Raw genomic sequence first — 18,516 nt, forward strand, 5'->3', positions numbered from 1 at the left:
CAATCAACCTGAGAGTCAAACCTTCTCACTGATGTACACACAGCAACCTAGGCTAAACTACAACAGAAGGGCACATACAACCCACACAAGGGACTCACCTGGAGCACCCAGCTCAGGTGATCAAGGAGGCTATGACACTGGGTCTCACAGAACACCTACTACAGAAGGCCACTCTACCAAGACAGGGAGACATAGCAGCCCTATCTATACATAGAAACAAATACAGGAAGGTAGCCAAAATGGGGAGACAAAGATACATGTCCCAAATGAAAGAAGAGAGCAAAGCTCCAGAAAAAGAACTAAACAAAATGGAGACAGGCAATCTACCAGATGCATAGTTCAAAACTTTGGCTATAAGGATGCTCAGCAATCTCAGTGAGAACTTCAACAAAGAAACAGAAAACATAAAATTAGAGTTAGAAACCATAAAAAAGAACCAGTCAGAAATTAAGAATATAATAACTGAAATGAAGAATACATTACAAGGAATCAACAGTAAGTTAGAATAAAACAGAGAATCAAATCAGCAATTTGGAACATAAGGTAGAAGAAAACACCCAATCAGAACAACAAAAAGAAAAAAAAATCCAAAAAACTGAGAGTAGTTTAAGGGACCTCTGGAACAATATCGAGCATACCAACTTGCATCTTAAAAGTACCAGAAGGAGAAAAGAGAGAGCAAGGGACTGAAAGCCTATTTAAAGAATAATGACTGAAAACTTTTCTAATGTGGTAAAGAAAATATACATACAAGGCCAAGAAGTGCAGAGTCCCAAACAAGATGAACCCAAAGAGGCTCAGACAAAGATACATCATAATTAAAATGCCAAAGAGAGAATTCTAAAAGCAGTAAGAGAAAAGCAGTTAGTTACCCACAAGGAAGCTTCCATAAGACTGTCAGCTGATTTCACAACAGAAACTGTGCAGGCCAGAGGGTTTGGCATGAAATATTCAAAATGATGAAAAACAAGGACCTACAACCAAGATTACTCTACCTAGCAAAGTTATCATTTAGAATTGAAGGAAAAACAGTTTCCCAAACAAGAAAAAGCTAAAGGAGTTCATCACCACCAAACCAGTATTACAGGTAATGTTAAATAAAGATGAAAAAGAAAAAAGTCAAAAAATATGAATAATAAAATGGCAATAACTACATATCTATCAACAAATACTTCAAATGTAAATAGATTAAATGCTCCAATTGAAAGACATAGGGTGGCTGAATGGATTAGGAAATAAGACCTTTATATATGCTGTCTGCAAGAGACTCATTTCAGATTGAAAAATACACTGACTGAAAGTAAAGGGACAGAAAAAGATGAAATGGAAACTAATGAACAAAAAAGCTAAGGTAGCAATATTTATATCAGACAAAATAGACTTTAAAACAAAGGTTATAACAAGAGACAAAGAAGGACCTAGTTATCCCCTTTCTGGGTATTTATCTGAAGAAACCAAAAATATTACTTCGAAAAGACACGTGAATCCATATGTCTTTTGCAGCATTATTTACTATATGGAGGCAATCTTAATGTCCATCAATGAATGAATTGATAAAGAAGAGGTGGTACATATATATAATGGAATATTATCTAGCTGTAAAAAAGAATGAAATCTTACCATCTGCAACAACTTAGATAAACCTAGATGGTATCATACTGAATGGAGTAAGTCAGACAGAGAAAGACAAATTCCATATAATTTCACTTATATGTGGAATTTAAAAAACAAAACAAACAAACAAACAAAAAACAGGAATAAACTCACAGATACAGAGAACATTTTGATGGTTACCAGATAAGAGGGGAGTCGGGTGGCTGGGTTAAAAGGGGAAGGTATTAAAAAATACAAAAATGTAGTTACAAAATAGTCATGGGGAAATAAAGTATAGCATAAGGAATATAGTTGATAATATTATAATAACTATATATGGTGTCAGATGGGTAGTAGATTTTTGGGGTGATAACTTTGTAAGTTATATAAATGTCTAATCACTATATTGTATACCTGAATCTAATATAACATTGAAGAGTCAACTATAATTTAAAAAATAATTATTTTTAAAAGTAAAAATAAAAGCAGGACTTTGGGGTTTTTTTATTGTTAGATTCATGTGTTATTTTCAAGGCATCATTTTAATACGCCCAAATTTCTGCTAATTCATGTTAACTTTCTTCTATATTATATTCTTTTGATTGATTGATAGATATATATTTCAGGTTATAGTTATCTTTCCCCACTTATCTTAAAAAGAGAATTTTCTCCTTGAACCTGCTGAGGACTATAACTCACATTATTATTTCACGAAATGTGAGATGCATTTTCTTTGGACGATCCAAATTCACCCTGTGTAGCTGAGTTTCTTATTTTATTCCTTCTTTGTATTTTATTCTTACTCTTGCCAACATTCCAACATGACTTTGCTGCATTTTTTTCTCCTTAGAACTTGACCTCATTCTGGCTAACTCTTCAAAATATAGCTTCCATCTTATCTAAAAATGCTTTACCTTCCCAATAGCCATTGCTAGAAAGGCAGTCTTCAAACCTGTCTGCTTTCTCTTTTAACAGGAAGAACAGATTCACATAATTGGCTATTGTAATCAAAGAAGACATGTTTTCTGAATGCTTTACAAAAAAAGTAAAACAGCTTTAAAATAAGTAAATGGATTCCAGTATAGGTAACTATTTTCATTTTGTTTATCAGCTAGTCTGGGAGTCAGTGAATTTTTTTCCATGCAGAGCCAGATTATAAATATTGGGGGCTTTGCAGTTCATACAGTCTCTGTTACTACTACTCAAGTCTGTAACTACTCAATTCTCTTGTTGTAGACAAATAACAGTAGTAGGCAATACGCAAATAAGTAGGCATGACTGTGTCCTGATACAACCTTATTTACAAAAACAGAAAGTGGAACCACTTTAGTCCAAGGGCTATAGTTTGCCTATCTTTGACTGGACTACAGATCTATGACTTTCAATAAAATGTACATGTACAGTTTGGCTGATTATATAGAAAAGAGCTGCTAAAGAAAATTAAGGCATTCGTGAAAATTGTTACCTATGAAAACATTTTCTTGGGCCATTGTTAAACTTAGCCACAGTCTTAACCAGCCCCAGCCTGTTTTGACTGTAAAGGCTGCTTTATACATATATTTTTTTAACCTGAACACTTACTTTCCTCTACTCAGGTACTTTTACCCACTGTATCCAAGTTTCTGCTCCTCAAGTCATGCCCCTGAGAGAAAGTCTATTCCAGTTCCCCTGCATGAATTTACATAAATATTCTGTGCCACCACGATGTTCTTTGAAATTTAAGTCACACAACTTTATTATCTTATGAAAAGTCATTTACTTCTTAACTATATGCTATTAGATAAATTACAGAAAACAGTTTTCTGGTAGTCAGTCTGACTTGTGTGCACAGATAAACACTCTTCTCTGGCCATTGTTCTTTCCATTTCTTCAATCCCTATTCTAGTCGTCTTCCGGTCACTGAGAAAATGAAATCCTTAGGTTTCTTAGTTAAGCCCTAAACTACATTTGGTGACTCTTCCCTATCGTACCCTCAGAAATTTCTAGAACAAAACTATAGTTTACTCAGATAGTTCTTCAAACTGTTATTTCTTTTACATTTCTCTGTATTTCCAAGGACTCCATTTCTCTACAGTTATCAGTCTTCAATTCATCCTTCTCTCTTCCATTCCCAATCATAAACATGCCCAGTCCATATGGTATCATGATTCTTTTATTCATCTTTATCCATGTCTAACACTCCTAATTTTCTCAAACAAACGTAACTATTAACATATCCTAAAACCAAATATATCAATCCATCTAGATAGTGATTTTCTCCTAATCCACTCGATTGGAATGGAGAAAAGGCTTTTTTTTTTTTTAACTTTAAGAAGCCCAAAGAGTGCTAAGAGAACAGGCAAGGAAATAGGAATACCTCTTCTTGGAAACATATTTCACTTTTTTCTGCTTGGCAGTACATCTTCACTAGGTGGATGAAATCCTTAATAATTGATTGGAACTGCACCTCTGTTGCATATGGTTTCTGCTTCACAAGGTTGCTGAGGAGACTGGATCAGAAATGAGTGGCAAAAATACAAGCACTCCCTGAGTTCTAGAAGGTCAGTTGCAGACCTGCCTTATTTAAAGCTGCACACCACATCTTTTCATCACGCCCACTCCTGAGTTGAAAGGTCCTCAAAATTCCCTGATGTCTTCATATTTTTCACAATGTTCATCACCATCTTCATGTTTCATTCAGCATTCTTTTCCTCAAGCACATCTCTTTAGTCTAAGTATTATATTAAATTTAATTATCTCTATGTAATTATTATTAGAGTTAACATTTTTGTTTTCTACTTTCATTGCATTGAATGGTAAATAGGTTATATAGTAAATTAAACAGTTTTTCCTCTAACATTTGTTATAAACAAAATTTATTCTAAACAACTAGCTTCAAAACCAATATTACAATATAACATATCTGGAATTTGAGGGCCCCATATATTATGAGTGATAAGACCAATAACCTAATTTAAAACTTCAATGGCTTGATAGTCATACCAGATTTCTCTCACAGAATCAGTTTCCCTCACAACTATATGAACAAGTGTTTTAACCATTTTGGATATTTAAAATTGTAACCAGTTTTCTGACTATTTAATAAAATAGTATTCCAAATCTTCCCTGTTTTTTACTGTTCTAGACCAAAGGAGATTTAACCACAAAACAAAACAAAACAAAAAACTAAAAAACAAACAAACAAACAAACAAAACAAGGCATGAAGTATAGAGGAAATGTACATTGTTTGGTATTTTACTGCTTACCTAAATGTTCTGAGTGTCCCCAAAACAATTACAATAGCAACATCCAAGATCTTAAATCTCAGATCACCATGACAAGTATAATAATAATTAAAAAGTTTGAAATATTACGAGAATTACCAAAATGTGACACAGCAACATAAAGTGAGCAAATGCTGTTGGCAAAAAAAAAAAAAAAAAAAAAAAAGGCACCAACAGACATTTGATGCAGGGTTTCACAAACCTTCAACTTGTTAAAAAAAAAAAAAGAGGCAATATCTGTGAAGCACAATAAAATGAGGTACGTCTGTACTTGTGAGACTCATCCTGAGATAAGAAGTCAGGCTCACGATCTCCATTCAGTAGGAAAGGCTTGGTCAGTGGAAGACAGGAGGAATTCTGTGGTTCACTAGCTGGGCCTTCCTTGGACTCATTTATGAGTCATTTGGAATTGTGATAATCCTTTGAAAAAGTTCTGTAAAAGTACTTTCATTAAAATCCCAAAAACCATCAAGACACAAGCAGCACTGTTATGGCACTTGCTAAAAGCACTTAATCCTGGGGATCAGAAGAAGGTATTATTTTCTTTTTACAGCTGAACATAAAGCAGCTTTGTCACTTCAAGGGAACCAGTCTGCAGTTGAGCAGGAGACAGTAGTACCTGGAGGGCAAGACTGTTCCCAGTTTCACAGAAGCCGTGCCAGGAGAGCATGCCTGGAGAATTACTGGCTGGTAAGAGAGGTGAAGGTAGTTTCATAAGCTCTTCCCTAAGGATTATGAGGACAGTTGCTGACGCTGAAATTTTTTATAAGCAAGTAGTAGCAAGAGTATCCAAAACTTGCATTATTAAATATTAGAACCAAATACTGATGGACAGAGGGCAGTTGTGGAAGTATGTATATTCTTATGCATATATTTTAATGGGTATCTCTGCCAGGTTGGAATAAAAATATTATATCTTCTTCTCTCTTCTCTATTTTCTAAATATTCTGCAATGATTATGTATTACTTTAATAATAAAATAAATCAATATTTTAAAAGAAACAGAATAGTATTAGCATTATGTTTTTTGTCCAGCTGTATCTATTCAATCTTCTAATTAGGCCTAAACTTGATTCCATGTGAAAGAAAACATTGTACTTGTTTGTAAGTTTCTCTATATAATTCAAATTTCTGTGGTTAGATATATAGTCAAATCAGTTATACTATCTTCGAATAGTTTACAATTTACTGCTAGTTCATACAAAATCTGGAATTCTTTCCTTCTAATGTCATAAAAAGGGCACAAGCTTTGAAGTCAGACTTATTTTGGTTCAAGTTAAATCCTCCACTCATTTGTGTGATGGTAGGCAAAATACTTAACCTCTCTGACCTTCATCTATAAAAAGAAAAGTTGAATACCAATATTGCAATGTTTTTTGAGGCCTGAAAATAATATCTTAAAGCGCTGAGTAGAGTAACTGGTATACTGAAGGCACTCAATACATAGTGGCAAGGGTATTAACAACAATGAATCATTATAATAATAATAACACAACTTGCTTTTATTTCAAATTATTAATTGCTTCCGACCATGGTCTCCCACCTCCTTGACTCCCACAATAAATAGTACTGAGTCAGCTGGTTTCTGAATGCACTTCCCCGAAAGAATCAGTAGAGGGAAGACGAGCATAACTGCTGTGTTTTCAGAAGACCAGTCAGCAGCTTCCTATTAAACAAGTAAAAACACTCTCATTGTACTGGGATAGTCAAGGGAAAAAACAGTCTCCCATTACAAGAAGGCAAACAAAAGGTCTGGGAATGAGATTCAGAGCAGAGGTATCAGGATGTCATGCTAGCTCTCCTCGGCACTCCAGATATAAAGGCTACCATTTCTACAACTGGGGACACTGTATCACTTGGGAGCTGGACCCACCCTCCCCAACAACTATGTCACATACTTGTCATCTGCTTGCAGTTAATTTACCTCTGCTGTCCCCCTCCTCCACTCTGATGTCTCTACCTACTAACTGCTTTTATTTAAAAATCTTTCTCCTAATCTTTTCTTTTCTTTTAGTTTTACTTTTTAAATTTACTTTGTTAAAATCTTCAGTGTTATTTTAAATTCTCAATGCCATCAACTTGTTTTCAGTTTTTCATTTCTATAGTATTAATTTTTTATTTTCATTAAATTTGTCCACCATTTTAATTAAAGCACATTTTAGTCTTTATATACTGTCTTAAATCTTACCATTTCGACTCAATATTTTTCTTAATTGGATTTGAAATTCTTTTACTTTGAACATTTCTATTTTTTCTTTACTATCCATTGAATATTTTCTTCTCCATCCAGAAATCCCTTCATTTAAAAAAAAATTCTTTATTCATTTTTTGTGTTGGGAGAATTTATGTTATGATGGTGAACCAGAATTATATGGGGCGAAAGTCCTTGCCACTACCCCAGGAAGTTGGAGGTGATTTTTTCTACCTGGACTTTCACTCCCAGTATGGATACTTCTAGAATATTCCAGAAATCCCCACATTAACTATCTCTATGCTATTGTTTTCTCTATTGAATTCATTGGAACAGGGACGATTCTTAATATTTTACATTTATTATCATCTAGCCCGTATATGAAGAGTTCCATGTTTTATGAATTATAATCAGTATTATAATACCTCACTAACAGCTAGATGTTGGTAGGTAATTATATACACTGACTTAGACTGCTGGAGTGAAAATTCTAGCTTAACAACCTTAGCTACCTGTTGCATGATCTCATACCAGATCTTCTTCCCTTCATAGCTTCTTCCTCATCATTGAGATGGGGTAACAATATTACCTCATAAATTTGTAGTAAGGATTTAATGAGATGACATACATAAAGTGGTATCTCTATGCCCAGAGAACTTCCTCAAGAGAAAGAAAATCCTGCACTCTACAAATAAAATAGACTTCTTTCTCCTTATGTTCTCACATCAAGTCTGGGCTAAAGAAGGAATGACTAACTAAATGCTCGTGTTTTTTGGGTGCTTACTAGAAAGTTTTAAAATCTAGTTTGTGATTAGCTCACCATGGGAAATGAAGAAAAGGCTTCAAGGGTCACCTGGTTTATAAACTGCAAGTGCTATGATAAAGCAGAACAAGTAACCACCTTGTACTTGCTGACCAAAAGAATACATTCATCCCTAAGGCAACAAATACTTCGTAAGATGTATTTGCCTTACTTCGTAAGATAATATTGTTGGACTAGTAATATTTAGACTCTGCAAGAGCAAGTCTTAAAGTAAATAAATCAATAACAAATAAACTACCACTTATAATGCTGTTGGAGGTGAAGGAACAAGGACCAGTGTCTGCTTTTCCTGAGAATAGGATCAAGGGCATATGAGGAGGGCAAGAAGCATGGTGGGCGCTATAAGGGAACCGACCTGATTGTCAGGGGTTGGAGTGCTTTCAATGCTTCCTGTTGATTCAAAGAAACTAGAATTTCACCCTTCAGCTTTTCCTAAAATAGTCACCTTTTCTCCATTCCAAATGGGGGTCTCTAAATGATATCCAGCAGCAGCAGAATTCATTCCAGGGAAGAATGCCTGAACTATGAGAATATCTTGGCTCTAGGCTCAGGATTGGGGCTTGGGATGAAGAGATGGATGATTGACGCCACTAAGAAGGACATTTCTTTGTCTGCAACAGAAAACAAGTAGTTTCTTTACTATGATCTGACAATAAGTACTCCATTTGATCTATCTATGTAGGATAGAGAGAACTGGGAGAAATGCCCACCAGTAGTGACCTCTTAACTTTATGCTCTCAGAAGCAAAGGACAAGACCAGCTGTCCTAAGGTTGTGTGTGCTGCATGTGCTACTTCCAAGACCAAGCCTGTCATACCTCCATCATGTCAATCACAGTCAGAAAGCTAAATCTCTTAGATCATGTGTCATCATGCTGATGTTTCTATATCCTTAATCTGACCCACTCTTGTCCTCCCTAACTCATCTCCTTGTCCTCCCTTCCTCATCCTCTGTACATTAAGGCTTTCTCATCAGAAAACTTCCCTAATCTGCAGCCTCTTCTCTGAACTTCTTTTTCTTGATCTATATGAAAATATGAGGCTTCCCAGAGGACACAGTTTCCCCCAAGACCTCTCAAGAGAAGGCTATTTTTGCTCAAACTCCATTTACCTTAGCACCTAGTTCTTTCTCACTGCTCCCAATGTATCTCTTTTTCATCCTCTTTTAAAAGTCATAGCTCTTTTGAAGTATATGTCATCAAACTCTAACTTCCCCGTCCCTATTTATTTCTGCCGTACATATAAAGCTTCATCATGCCTGTCATTTTGATGACTTCGGACTCAGTTAATTACCTCGCTTTCCATCATTATCTTGACATTCATCATTTTCCATAGTTTTAACCACTACGTTAATGATCCACATCTGGCAGATTGATTTTTAAAAAATAGACCCAGTTGTCTGCCTTTCTCTGTATCCATGTTCTTTACAATGTTACTTTCAACTCTTCCTGTCAAGAAATAAAGTCTATTTCTACACCTGTTTAATATAGGCTGGCTGTATCACCTGCCTTACAGGAGAATAGGTATGCATTTTTCCAAACCTGGCCTTCATGAGACCTCTACACTTTCCCTTTCTCCCTCCTACCATATGAAAATGGTTTGGTTAGCTTGCTAGAGGACAGAAGACCATGTGTAGCAGGGACAAGGCATCCTAGCCAAGTCCAGTCAACTCTCATCTGACTTAGCAGCTGACTTAGCAGCTTATCACAGACTTTTGAGCAAGCCTGCTGAGAATGGCTGAGGCTTGCCCAGGTCAACAGACTCATCCAATCAACCCACAGATACTTGAGCAATAACTGATGCTGTGTTAAGCCACTATGTTCTGGTGAAATCTGTTATGCACCAAAAACTAACTAACATACTGTATGAAAAAAGAACGAGGGAAAAGAGAATTGACAACGAGCTGTAGCAGCAGCAGGAAAAGAAGGTAGCAATGCTGTAGAATGACTAAATATTCTAATAGATGATGTGAAAGCAGGAGTGGAAAAGACCACTGGATTGAATTCTATTGCTGCATTTTCCAGAAATCCTTTTTACATAAAACACACATTGGGAAACCCTGATTAAATGTAAAAAGATAGTATTCTGCTGGAAACCTTTCTGATCGATAGGCTTCAGTATTGGTAATGGCAATCAAATCAAAATAGTACATTATAAAGTAATAACATATTCATAAAATTTTCTAATTTATAAATGTTTTCATATGCATTATATATATGTTATATATGTAATGTAAACACACACACATGTATTTCTATGGTCATACATAAGTTTGGAAAGCATTGTATATACCATTTCTCTCACCTTCCTCTAGAGATCCATCTGCAGATTAAGAATATAACAACCCTACCTTATCCTCAATTGGAAGTCAAATATCCTTACTTAGCAACACAGAATATCTACAAATCATTTCTATCTGTAGCTCTAGAAGTAGAAATTTTGTTGGAAGTTACAAGGAAACAGATTTCAACTTAATAAAAAAGTTGAGCATATCTAAAGATAAATAAGCCACTTTGTATAAATGGTCTTCTTGTCACTGGAAATATTCATGGAGGGGCTACACAGTGTGTTTTAGAAGAATTTCCTAAATTTGGGAGTGGGAATAACAATATCTAAGCTTCCTTCCATTTTCAATATTCTTTGATATTATATGCTTATAGAAAGGATATATATGGCATTTAAGTTTTTATTTCCAGTACTGTGAGTTTCTAGTGATATTCTATTCTATATTCTGAGAAGTTACTACGAAGCCTTATCTGGTGCAAAAAAACTTCACTGTAGGGGGTGGGAAAGTGGGAGGAGAAGGAAATCAAGGATTCAAGGTGTTGGATTCACAAGCATTATGTTATCACCCAGCTGGTACCCACTATAATTACCTAAAAACTATCCTTCCAAACAGATACAACAGCCACTCCTAGTAACAGTAGAAGTGGTAATAAAAGCAATAACATACTATAAGGTGATACACATCGCTCTAAGGGAATGTTCCAAAGCACTTTCCTAGTAGACTGGTCTTGTAGAATCTCAACAGTTTCTATGGCCCAAAGAATGCTCTGTTAGAACAAGCTAATTACTACAGAGCTTCTCTGACTTCCATTGTTAATGGAAGGTATGAATTCTGTGTAGCAAGGAAATACAGTATTCCCAAACTTATTTGATCATAGACCCCTATTTGTAGGATACCCCTTATAAAACCAATATTCCAAGGTTCACATTTTAGGAAAAAAAAAATACATTAATGTACTCCTCTGATCAATAGATTTCAATCTCATTAACTGATTAAATCGGGCTAGCAGCTATATAGCCATACTTGCAAAACTGCATAATATTCTCTATTATACACAACATTTAGCTGCTCTATTAATTACGCAGTATTTATATCTGTGCCCACATCATAGTGCTCTATACCTACTACTTCACTGGCAATAAAGAACAAATTAAACAAAGATCCTTACTTCTGCTTTCAGTTTGGAATTCCTCCTCAGCTTTGCACGACTCTTCTGTAAGGCTGATAACTTGGTCACAGGATAAAGGTGGAGAAATGTAAGTTCTATCAACATGCAGGTCATCAAAGCATGGCTTCCTGAAGGCATAAGAGTCATCACAGCAGTGACCCACGCCATCATTGATAGGCTCTGCCTCATGTCTTCTGCATAAAGCTCCAAATATTAGTTTAGCCTTTTCCAAAAGAGAATTAAATTAAAAGCCATAAGGTTTGTGGTCATTATTTTCTACTTATAACAAAAAAATAAGATTATGTTTAAGTTTTCTCAAATTCTAGTTTCTGCTAGTCCAGCCTGAATTTCATGGTTTGGGAAAAAGCAAGAGTGGCAGGCACATCCTGGCTCTGAGACTTATTCTCCCTCTTCCTGTCATCCTCAGTTGAGTTCACTTGGATCACCACCCCACCTTATAAACCAGTATTGACTCAAGGCAGGAGTTTTTTTATGCTCCATTAAATTAAAATCAAGTCTCAAGTCAACAGTACTGTGAATTTGACTCACATATAAGTATGATAATTGTAGCAAAGAAGGAATGCAAAATGAATAAATGAATGATGAAGAAAATTCTTGGATCCTATTTAAGCTATCTCCTTCATTTTCTTGTCCTCTTGTTATCTTCTAGAACTGTCACCTTGTCTTGCTCCCAGCGTGTCTGATACTTATCCTAATGCTATTTGCATGCCTGCCTGTATGACTCTCTGAGTATAATGGATACCCAAATTTGAGAATGAAGTAGTTAAAACTAGTAAGCATTTGTATTTGGGAATGAAGTAGTTAAAACCAGTAAGCATCAACATTTAATATATGAGTTTATTCATTTTAAAAATCACCAAAGAGATCATCTAAAAATAAAGCTTTAGGAATATATAAGTCTAATTGAAAGAGTTCCCCAAGATAAGCATGACTAAAAAATAAAAATGCACAATAAAATAAAAGGAAGGCAGGGCTAGATAATAAAAAAACATTTTTTTTTTAATCTGCAACCAAAACAAGTGTATCTTATCCGAAGAAAGATAAACTTAGCATAAAGGAGATGCTCTACCAAGAACAGAGGGAGAAGAAAGTTGTCATTAAACAAGAATTCAGTAGTGTTAAAATAGTACCACTTGAGAGACACCTAGAGACTAGATCTTGGAGACTTCAGCATCCAGGTCCCTGGAGAGATGTTTTCCATGTGAGGGAGGAATAATTTATTATTCTTTACTATAGCCTGAAAAACAAAATATCATTCAAGACCATGACTGCCCTTCCTCTGATTTCATTTATACAAAATACCCATATTCTAATTCAACTTTCCAAGGGTTTTGATTCAGGAAAAGGTATAGCTAAGTTATTAGGCTCAATTATTCCTGCCATTGGAAAGACATTGCTCATTGTAAACGAATATATTGGTATTCTGTCTAATAAAATTAATACTTGTGACTTTGATGTAAGATAATAGAAAATATAAATATTTGTACTTTGACCCCAGTTCCTGGCACAGGGCTTCTGAAACTCCCATAAATTTGATAACAGCACTAGGAAGATCTTTTGTTCTAACAAGTCAACCCTGGGTAGGCTCGTGGTTTGGGGTTGGTCACCAGAATACCAAGCTACAATTAGAAGCTTGGAATTTTTAGCCTCATTTCTCATTCTCCAGAGTGGGGAAAGTGGCTGGAAATGGAATTAAATGATTATGTCTGGATAAAGAAGCCTTCCTAAAATAGTATGGGATTTGGAGAGCTTTAATGTTGGTGTATACATCCACATACTGGGAGTGTGATGTATCCCAAATCCACCAGAACAAAAACTCTTGTACTCAGGACCTTCCTAGACCTCATTCTGTGTATCACTTCATCTTGTTGCTCATCTGTATTTTTTATCATATCCTTTAATAAACTGGTAAACGTAAGTGTTTTCCTGAGTTCCATGAGACATTCTGGCAAATTAAAACCCTTGAAGGGGGTCATGGGAATCTCTGATGTATAACCAATTAGTCAGAAGCACAGGTAACAACCTGGTCTTGGAATTGTCATCTGAAGGGAGTGGAGATAGTCTTGTAGAACTGGTCTCTTAATCTTAATACTGTCAGGACTGAGTTAAATTTTAAGACACCCAGATGGTGTTGCAGGGAATTGCTCATTATGGAGAAAAATCTACACACGTCTGGTGTCAGAAATGTTCTAAGTGTGGTAGTAGCGTGAGTAAAGGAGACACACAGGAGGAAAACTGGTTATTTTTCCTACACATTTGATTAGGATGAGTTAGTCTGAAGTCAACATTATCTTTGAAGATGCTTGAGAAATCACTTTTGTTGCTTTGAAAATCTGAGAAATAGACCCTGGGGTATGATCCAGGCAAAAGGGCTGTTGACTCTGACATCCCCAATGTTAAGGAAGAGATGTCTTTATCCCTGTTACTAATCAAAGACAATAAGCATGAGCTGACCTTTAAGAATTTCTCCTGAGGATAGAATTATTAGGCTCCATTGACACTTCATAGGTGTGTCCATTGACAGATTAATTGTTGGGGGTTGGAGATTAGAACTTCAAAAACAGGCAAACGTGAAGTCACAGATATGCTTACCATGTCCTCCATGTCCTCCACACAGACAAACTTTTGCTCATCACTTAGTGGGCAGCATTTGGTGGCAGCAGCTGCCATGTTCTTTGTGAACACAACCAACTCTTGAGCAGATAGTTGTGGAGGTTTCTTAGTACAAAGAACCAGGAGCCTAAAAGAATAATTTCTTCTTACTCCTGGCAATGACTATTTGCCTAAAATGAAAAATTCTACTGTTTTCTTCAATATCCAACATTGTCTCTGATTTAGGATGAACAAAGCATTAAACTGGGTCTAATTCTAGCCATTAGTCCTTGTTCCAATGGCCCAATGGCTTATTCAATATACCCGACCTCACACATTGAAATGTTAACTATGTTGCCTAGAGAAGGGTTCTTCAAAGAAACACAAGCTGAGAAAGAGCAATTAGGGGGATTGTCTTATAAGCTATATAAATATCTAACCAATGTACTGTATACTGAAACTAATAAAATAATTTTTTTAAATGCAGATTTAAATAGACATTTTCCCAACAAAGATATACAGATGGCCAACTGGCCAACAGGTTCAACATTGTCTCATGTACCTGTTGGCCACTATTTATAGATAGAACCACTATTTATAATAGCCAAGATATAGAAATGACATAAATGTCCATTGATAGATGAATGAATAAAGATGTGGTACACACACACACACACACACACACACACACACACACACAAAATGGAATACTATTCAGCCATAAAAAGTAAATCTTGCTATTTGCAACAACATGCATGGACCTTGAGAGTATTATGATAAGTGAAATAAGTCAGAGAAAGACAATACTATATGATTTTATTTATCAGTAGAATCTAAAAACAAAAGAAAAAACAAAACTCATAGATACAGAGAACAGATTGGTGGTTATCAGACATTTACATAGCTTATAAAACAATCCCCCTAATTGTATGGTGACAGATTGTAACTAAACATATTGTGATCATTTTGTACTGTATACAAAGATTGAATTATGTTGTATACCTGAAACTAATAAAATGTTATATACCAACTTTATCTCAATTAAAAAATATATATATATATGCATATGGTTAAAATGAAAAAAAAAAGAAAAGAAACACAAGCAATACAATTTTGAGTATTTTCTTTTTTGTTCCATGTGTCTTTATTTATGTGGAAGATTAATGCTGTGCTCCTAATTAGACTAGCATTTAGTAAAATCTTTTTACTTTTTCTGTTTCTACTTACTGGGAAGATTCAGCTATATAGATTTTTCTTTTGCTTTCAGTTGGGAACATTTAAGAAAATACAAATCTCTTTCCTATACAATATATAAACATGTGAATATTCATAACAGTTTTCACTTGTTTCTGTTAACATTTATTGTTAGAAATATAATCTTAATAACTCGGTCTTGTCAGACTCCAAAGACTTTAGAAATTATTGTCTTCAGGAAAAAATAACCTACAAAAATTTGTTCCACCCTAATCCATCTTTTTCTACTTATCAAAGATAACTATTTGCTTGACTGTAAATCAGACTAAGAGTAAACAGCTTCTAATATAAATATATGCAAAGGCCATTAAAGCTTTTATTGGTTGTCTACGATGTGCAGAAATAGGGCCTACAACTATTAGGAAATGGTCCCTACTTATGGAGCGCACACCCTAGTGGGAGAAGATAGATAGACAAGGAAACTTGGCGAGTGAGAGGAGTAGAGTGCCTTAGTGCACATGCAATGACATCGAATCCCATCTCAGGGAGATCAGGCAAGCCTCCTGGAGGGAACGACGTCATTTAAGAACTGACAATAATAATGAGCGAGGTAGAGGGGAGTGAAAGTGGAAGGGAAGTATTTGGGAAGTCGCTGGATGTGATTTTGTTTGGGGGAGGGGGTTAGGGATTGGAGAGAGGAAAAGGAAGAAAGTTTAATTATAGAATCAGAGTTACATTGTTTTGAAGATAATTATGGTTGATGTATAAAGACTGGATTAGAGGTGGGCAAAGGCAATGTGAGGGAAGAAACAATTTGAAGGCCATTTCGATAATCCAGGTGAGAGATGGTGGTAGACTGCACTAGGAGAGTGGTGGTGGGAACTGAGAGATATGGAGAGAGATTTTAAGGAGAAAGACTATAGACCTGGGTTTGAGGACAATAACAAAGAAATCAGAATCAGTTCTTGCATTTAGATTACAATGAAGTTGGGGGAAGAATTTAGCTACAGCATTCAATGAGACAGTCAATCTAATCCAGTGGTTCTCGAACTGTGACTCCTGCACCTCTGGGAACTTGTTAAAAGTGCAAATTTTCAGGCCCTATCTCAAAAACTCTGGGGGCCAGGGGTGGAGGACTGTCTTTTAACAAGTCCTCCAGGTAATTCTAAAGTCTGGGAATCACAGATCTAATACTTAAACTAGGAATTAGCAGCTGAACACAATATAAAAGTAACAAGCTAAATATACTCTCCAAAACAAAAATACTTTTTCGGGATTCATTATTTCAAACATTTAATTTAATCTCAATAATATGGGACATTATATCAAATTGAACTTTTCCTTAATACTCTGCTTCTAAAGAGACTATTACACAATGATCCTAAAGATAGCTAAAAATTGACTTTTGTTTTTTGATATATTATATTAACCTTTGAAATTTACCAGTCTCTCTGCACATAAGTTTTATGTGTTCCCCTGGCAAATAACTAAGGTATCCATTTATCTCTACTTTTGGTGGTAAAAAATACAAAATTTGCTATATGGACCTGATTTGAAACAGACAGGGACCCTACATTAGGTCTGTGTTGCAGCTTCGACTCAAAATTGCAAAGTCTCAAACTAAATGTCCAGGTATAAGGAGGGGCCCTGGTGAAATTAGAGGAAGGCAGCAAAGGCTTATTTGGCTCCCTAACCTCTGGGCATTGACTGAAATCTGGAAACTGGCCTGGAAAGCACTGTAAAAGCACCCAATATTATACAGACTTCTATCTTATCGAGATGAAGTTAGCTAGGTTAATTCAGAACTGATTTTTTTCCTTGGCTTCTAAAGTTTTTAAGGTTGAATGTAGACTCTTAGCAACTCTCAGCATCAGAAGTTAACAAAAACTCACTAAACAACTATAAATCTGGACAATATCTTACGAACATACCTGTCATGGAAGTTATTCTCTCTTAATTTCTCACATAAATCACAATGATTTTTAATATGCTCATGGCTTTCACGAACCACCCTTTGAAATGTCTCTTTCTGAAAAATAAAGATAATTGTGTTTATCTATCATTGCAACAATACACCTTGAGGTAAGATTGCAAAACCATCTTCTGTAATAGTTTAATGTTACTGTTTTCCTAAACCCAGGGCTTTATTTACTTACTGAGTTAACAATCTTGAAAAACACATTTTGCTGAAACAGAAATGACCATGTACTTTGTGCAGAAAAAAAGAGATATTGATATTCAGTTTTCCAAAATAAAAATTCATTTGTGATTAAATGGCATATTTTACAAGCACAAGGCAAGTTCAAGAAGTCAAAAAGAGATCATCAAAGGTAGTTTATAGAGCTAAGTTTGATTGGTCAGTGTGTGTGTGGGGGAGTGGTATTTTTAATAAATAGCCTTTTTCTTAAATAGCAAATACAGAGATAAAGATATAAGTATAGAAATATAGATATGTATTAAGAAGTCACAATGTAATAAAAGCATGTACCAGCCTTGAATATAGTAAAACATTCCACAAATACATTTTAAAGTTAATCATATGGAATTCTCAGTGCTAACTGCAAATTTGAAGACTTCTTGAATCTGTAAATAAATCCCAGTGGGAGGATACGGGTGACCTCGCAGGCTTAGCTCTTTGGTAAGAGCACAAAATCCGGTCACCTAATAAGCAGTGTTTGTCATAGTAAAAATTTTACCAGACTTGCAAACTATTTACCTGGATTTTACCCTTAGCCCTGGCTTTACTGCCTGTGTGACACTGGGCAAGTCATTTAGAGTTTCTGAAACTAATAACTCTCATCTATAAAATGTTGTTAGTAATTCCGGCATTGCTCATGTTACCAGGCTGTTACAAGGATGGTTGTAGAGTTGCTTTGTTAACTCTAAACATCTATGCTCCGGTAAGGTGCTATTATCATAATGACTGTTGTGGAGGTTGGCTGGTGCTGCTGTGAGAGGTTGCTAACCTACAGGAGACTGAATCATTTTCATTTATCTTCCCTCTGGGAACAGGAAGATGCTAGTGTACCTGCTCGAGCTCAGACAGGACAAAAGATGCCTTCATTTTCCACCAGACCCCCATCTCTCTCTCTGTAAATATGTAAACCATAGGTTAGAATAACAAAAGCCAGAGCCACCTGGCTCCTGGTAATCCTAAATAACTAATCACCTGGTCAGATTTGTATGGTCATCTGCTTTTTTCACGTTAAATGTGTAACAGGAGCTGCCGCCTTTAAACAATAAGATTTCTAACCTGAAATAAGAACAGTTTCCTGGCCTGCTTGGTGGAAATAGTTGACCTTCCCAAGCCCTATTAGTTTATACTTTCATGCTACCTGCTATTGTGCCAAGACGACTTTCACTTTAAAGAGGAGATTGCACGGAG

The 18,516-nt window shown here is 35.6% G+C and overlaps 1 protein-coding gene across 3 annotated transcripts; it reads right to left on the minus strand.

Annotated features, from left to right (window-relative positions):
* Positions 1–4,327: 4,327 nt before the first annotated feature.
* Positions 4,328–17,155, minus strand: LOC118608678 (alpha-fetoprotein-like). 3 transcript variants are annotated; one of them, XM_036227869.1, is made up of 4 exons: positions 17,063–17,155; positions 13,938–14,128; positions 11,325–11,547; positions 4,328–5,544 (listed from the first exon to the last, which is right to left on the minus strand). In XM_036227869.1, exons 2-4 carry the CDS (start codon positions 14,013–14,015, stop codon positions 5,405–5,407), a joined length of 441 nt encoding a protein of 146 aa, XP_036083762.1. In that variant the 5' UTR covers positions 14,016–14,128; positions 17,063–17,155; the 3' UTR covers positions 4,328–5,404. The 3 variants fall into 3 exon arrangements, 1 of the variants encoding a protein (XP_036083762.1); XR_004953107.1 differs by lacking the exon at positions 4,328–5,544 and having other exon boundaries at positions 11,430–12,582; XR_004953106.1 differs by lacking the exon at positions 4,328–5,544 and having other exon boundaries at positions 11,455–11,547; positions 12,476–14,128.
* Between the last annotated feature and the right edge of the window lie 1,361 nt (positions 17,156–18,516).

This window comes from Rousettus aegyptiacus, unplaced genomic scaffold (genome assembly GCF_014176215.1).
Source record: "Rousettus aegyptiacus isolate mRouAeg1 unplaced genomic scaffold, mRouAeg1.p scaffold_m13_p_10, whole genome shotgun sequence".
In the NCBI taxonomy this organism is placed as follows: Eukaryota; Metazoa; Chordata; class Mammalia; order Chiroptera; family Pteropodidae; genus Rousettus; species Rousettus aegyptiacus.

Coding starts and splice junctions, on each gene's coding strand:
- LOC118608678 (XM_036227869.1), bottom strand. CDS start 14,015: ATGGCAGCTGCTGCCACCAAATGCTGCCCACTAAGTGATGAGCAAAAG. Junction 11,548..13,937: donor TGGAGGACATGGAGGACATG/GTAAGCATATCT, acceptor CTTTTGGAAAAG/GCTAAACTAATATTTGGAGC. Junction 5,545..11,324: donor ATTCCAAACTGAAAGCAGAA/GTAAGGATCTTT, acceptor CTCTCTTACCAG/CCAGTAATTCTCCAGGCATG.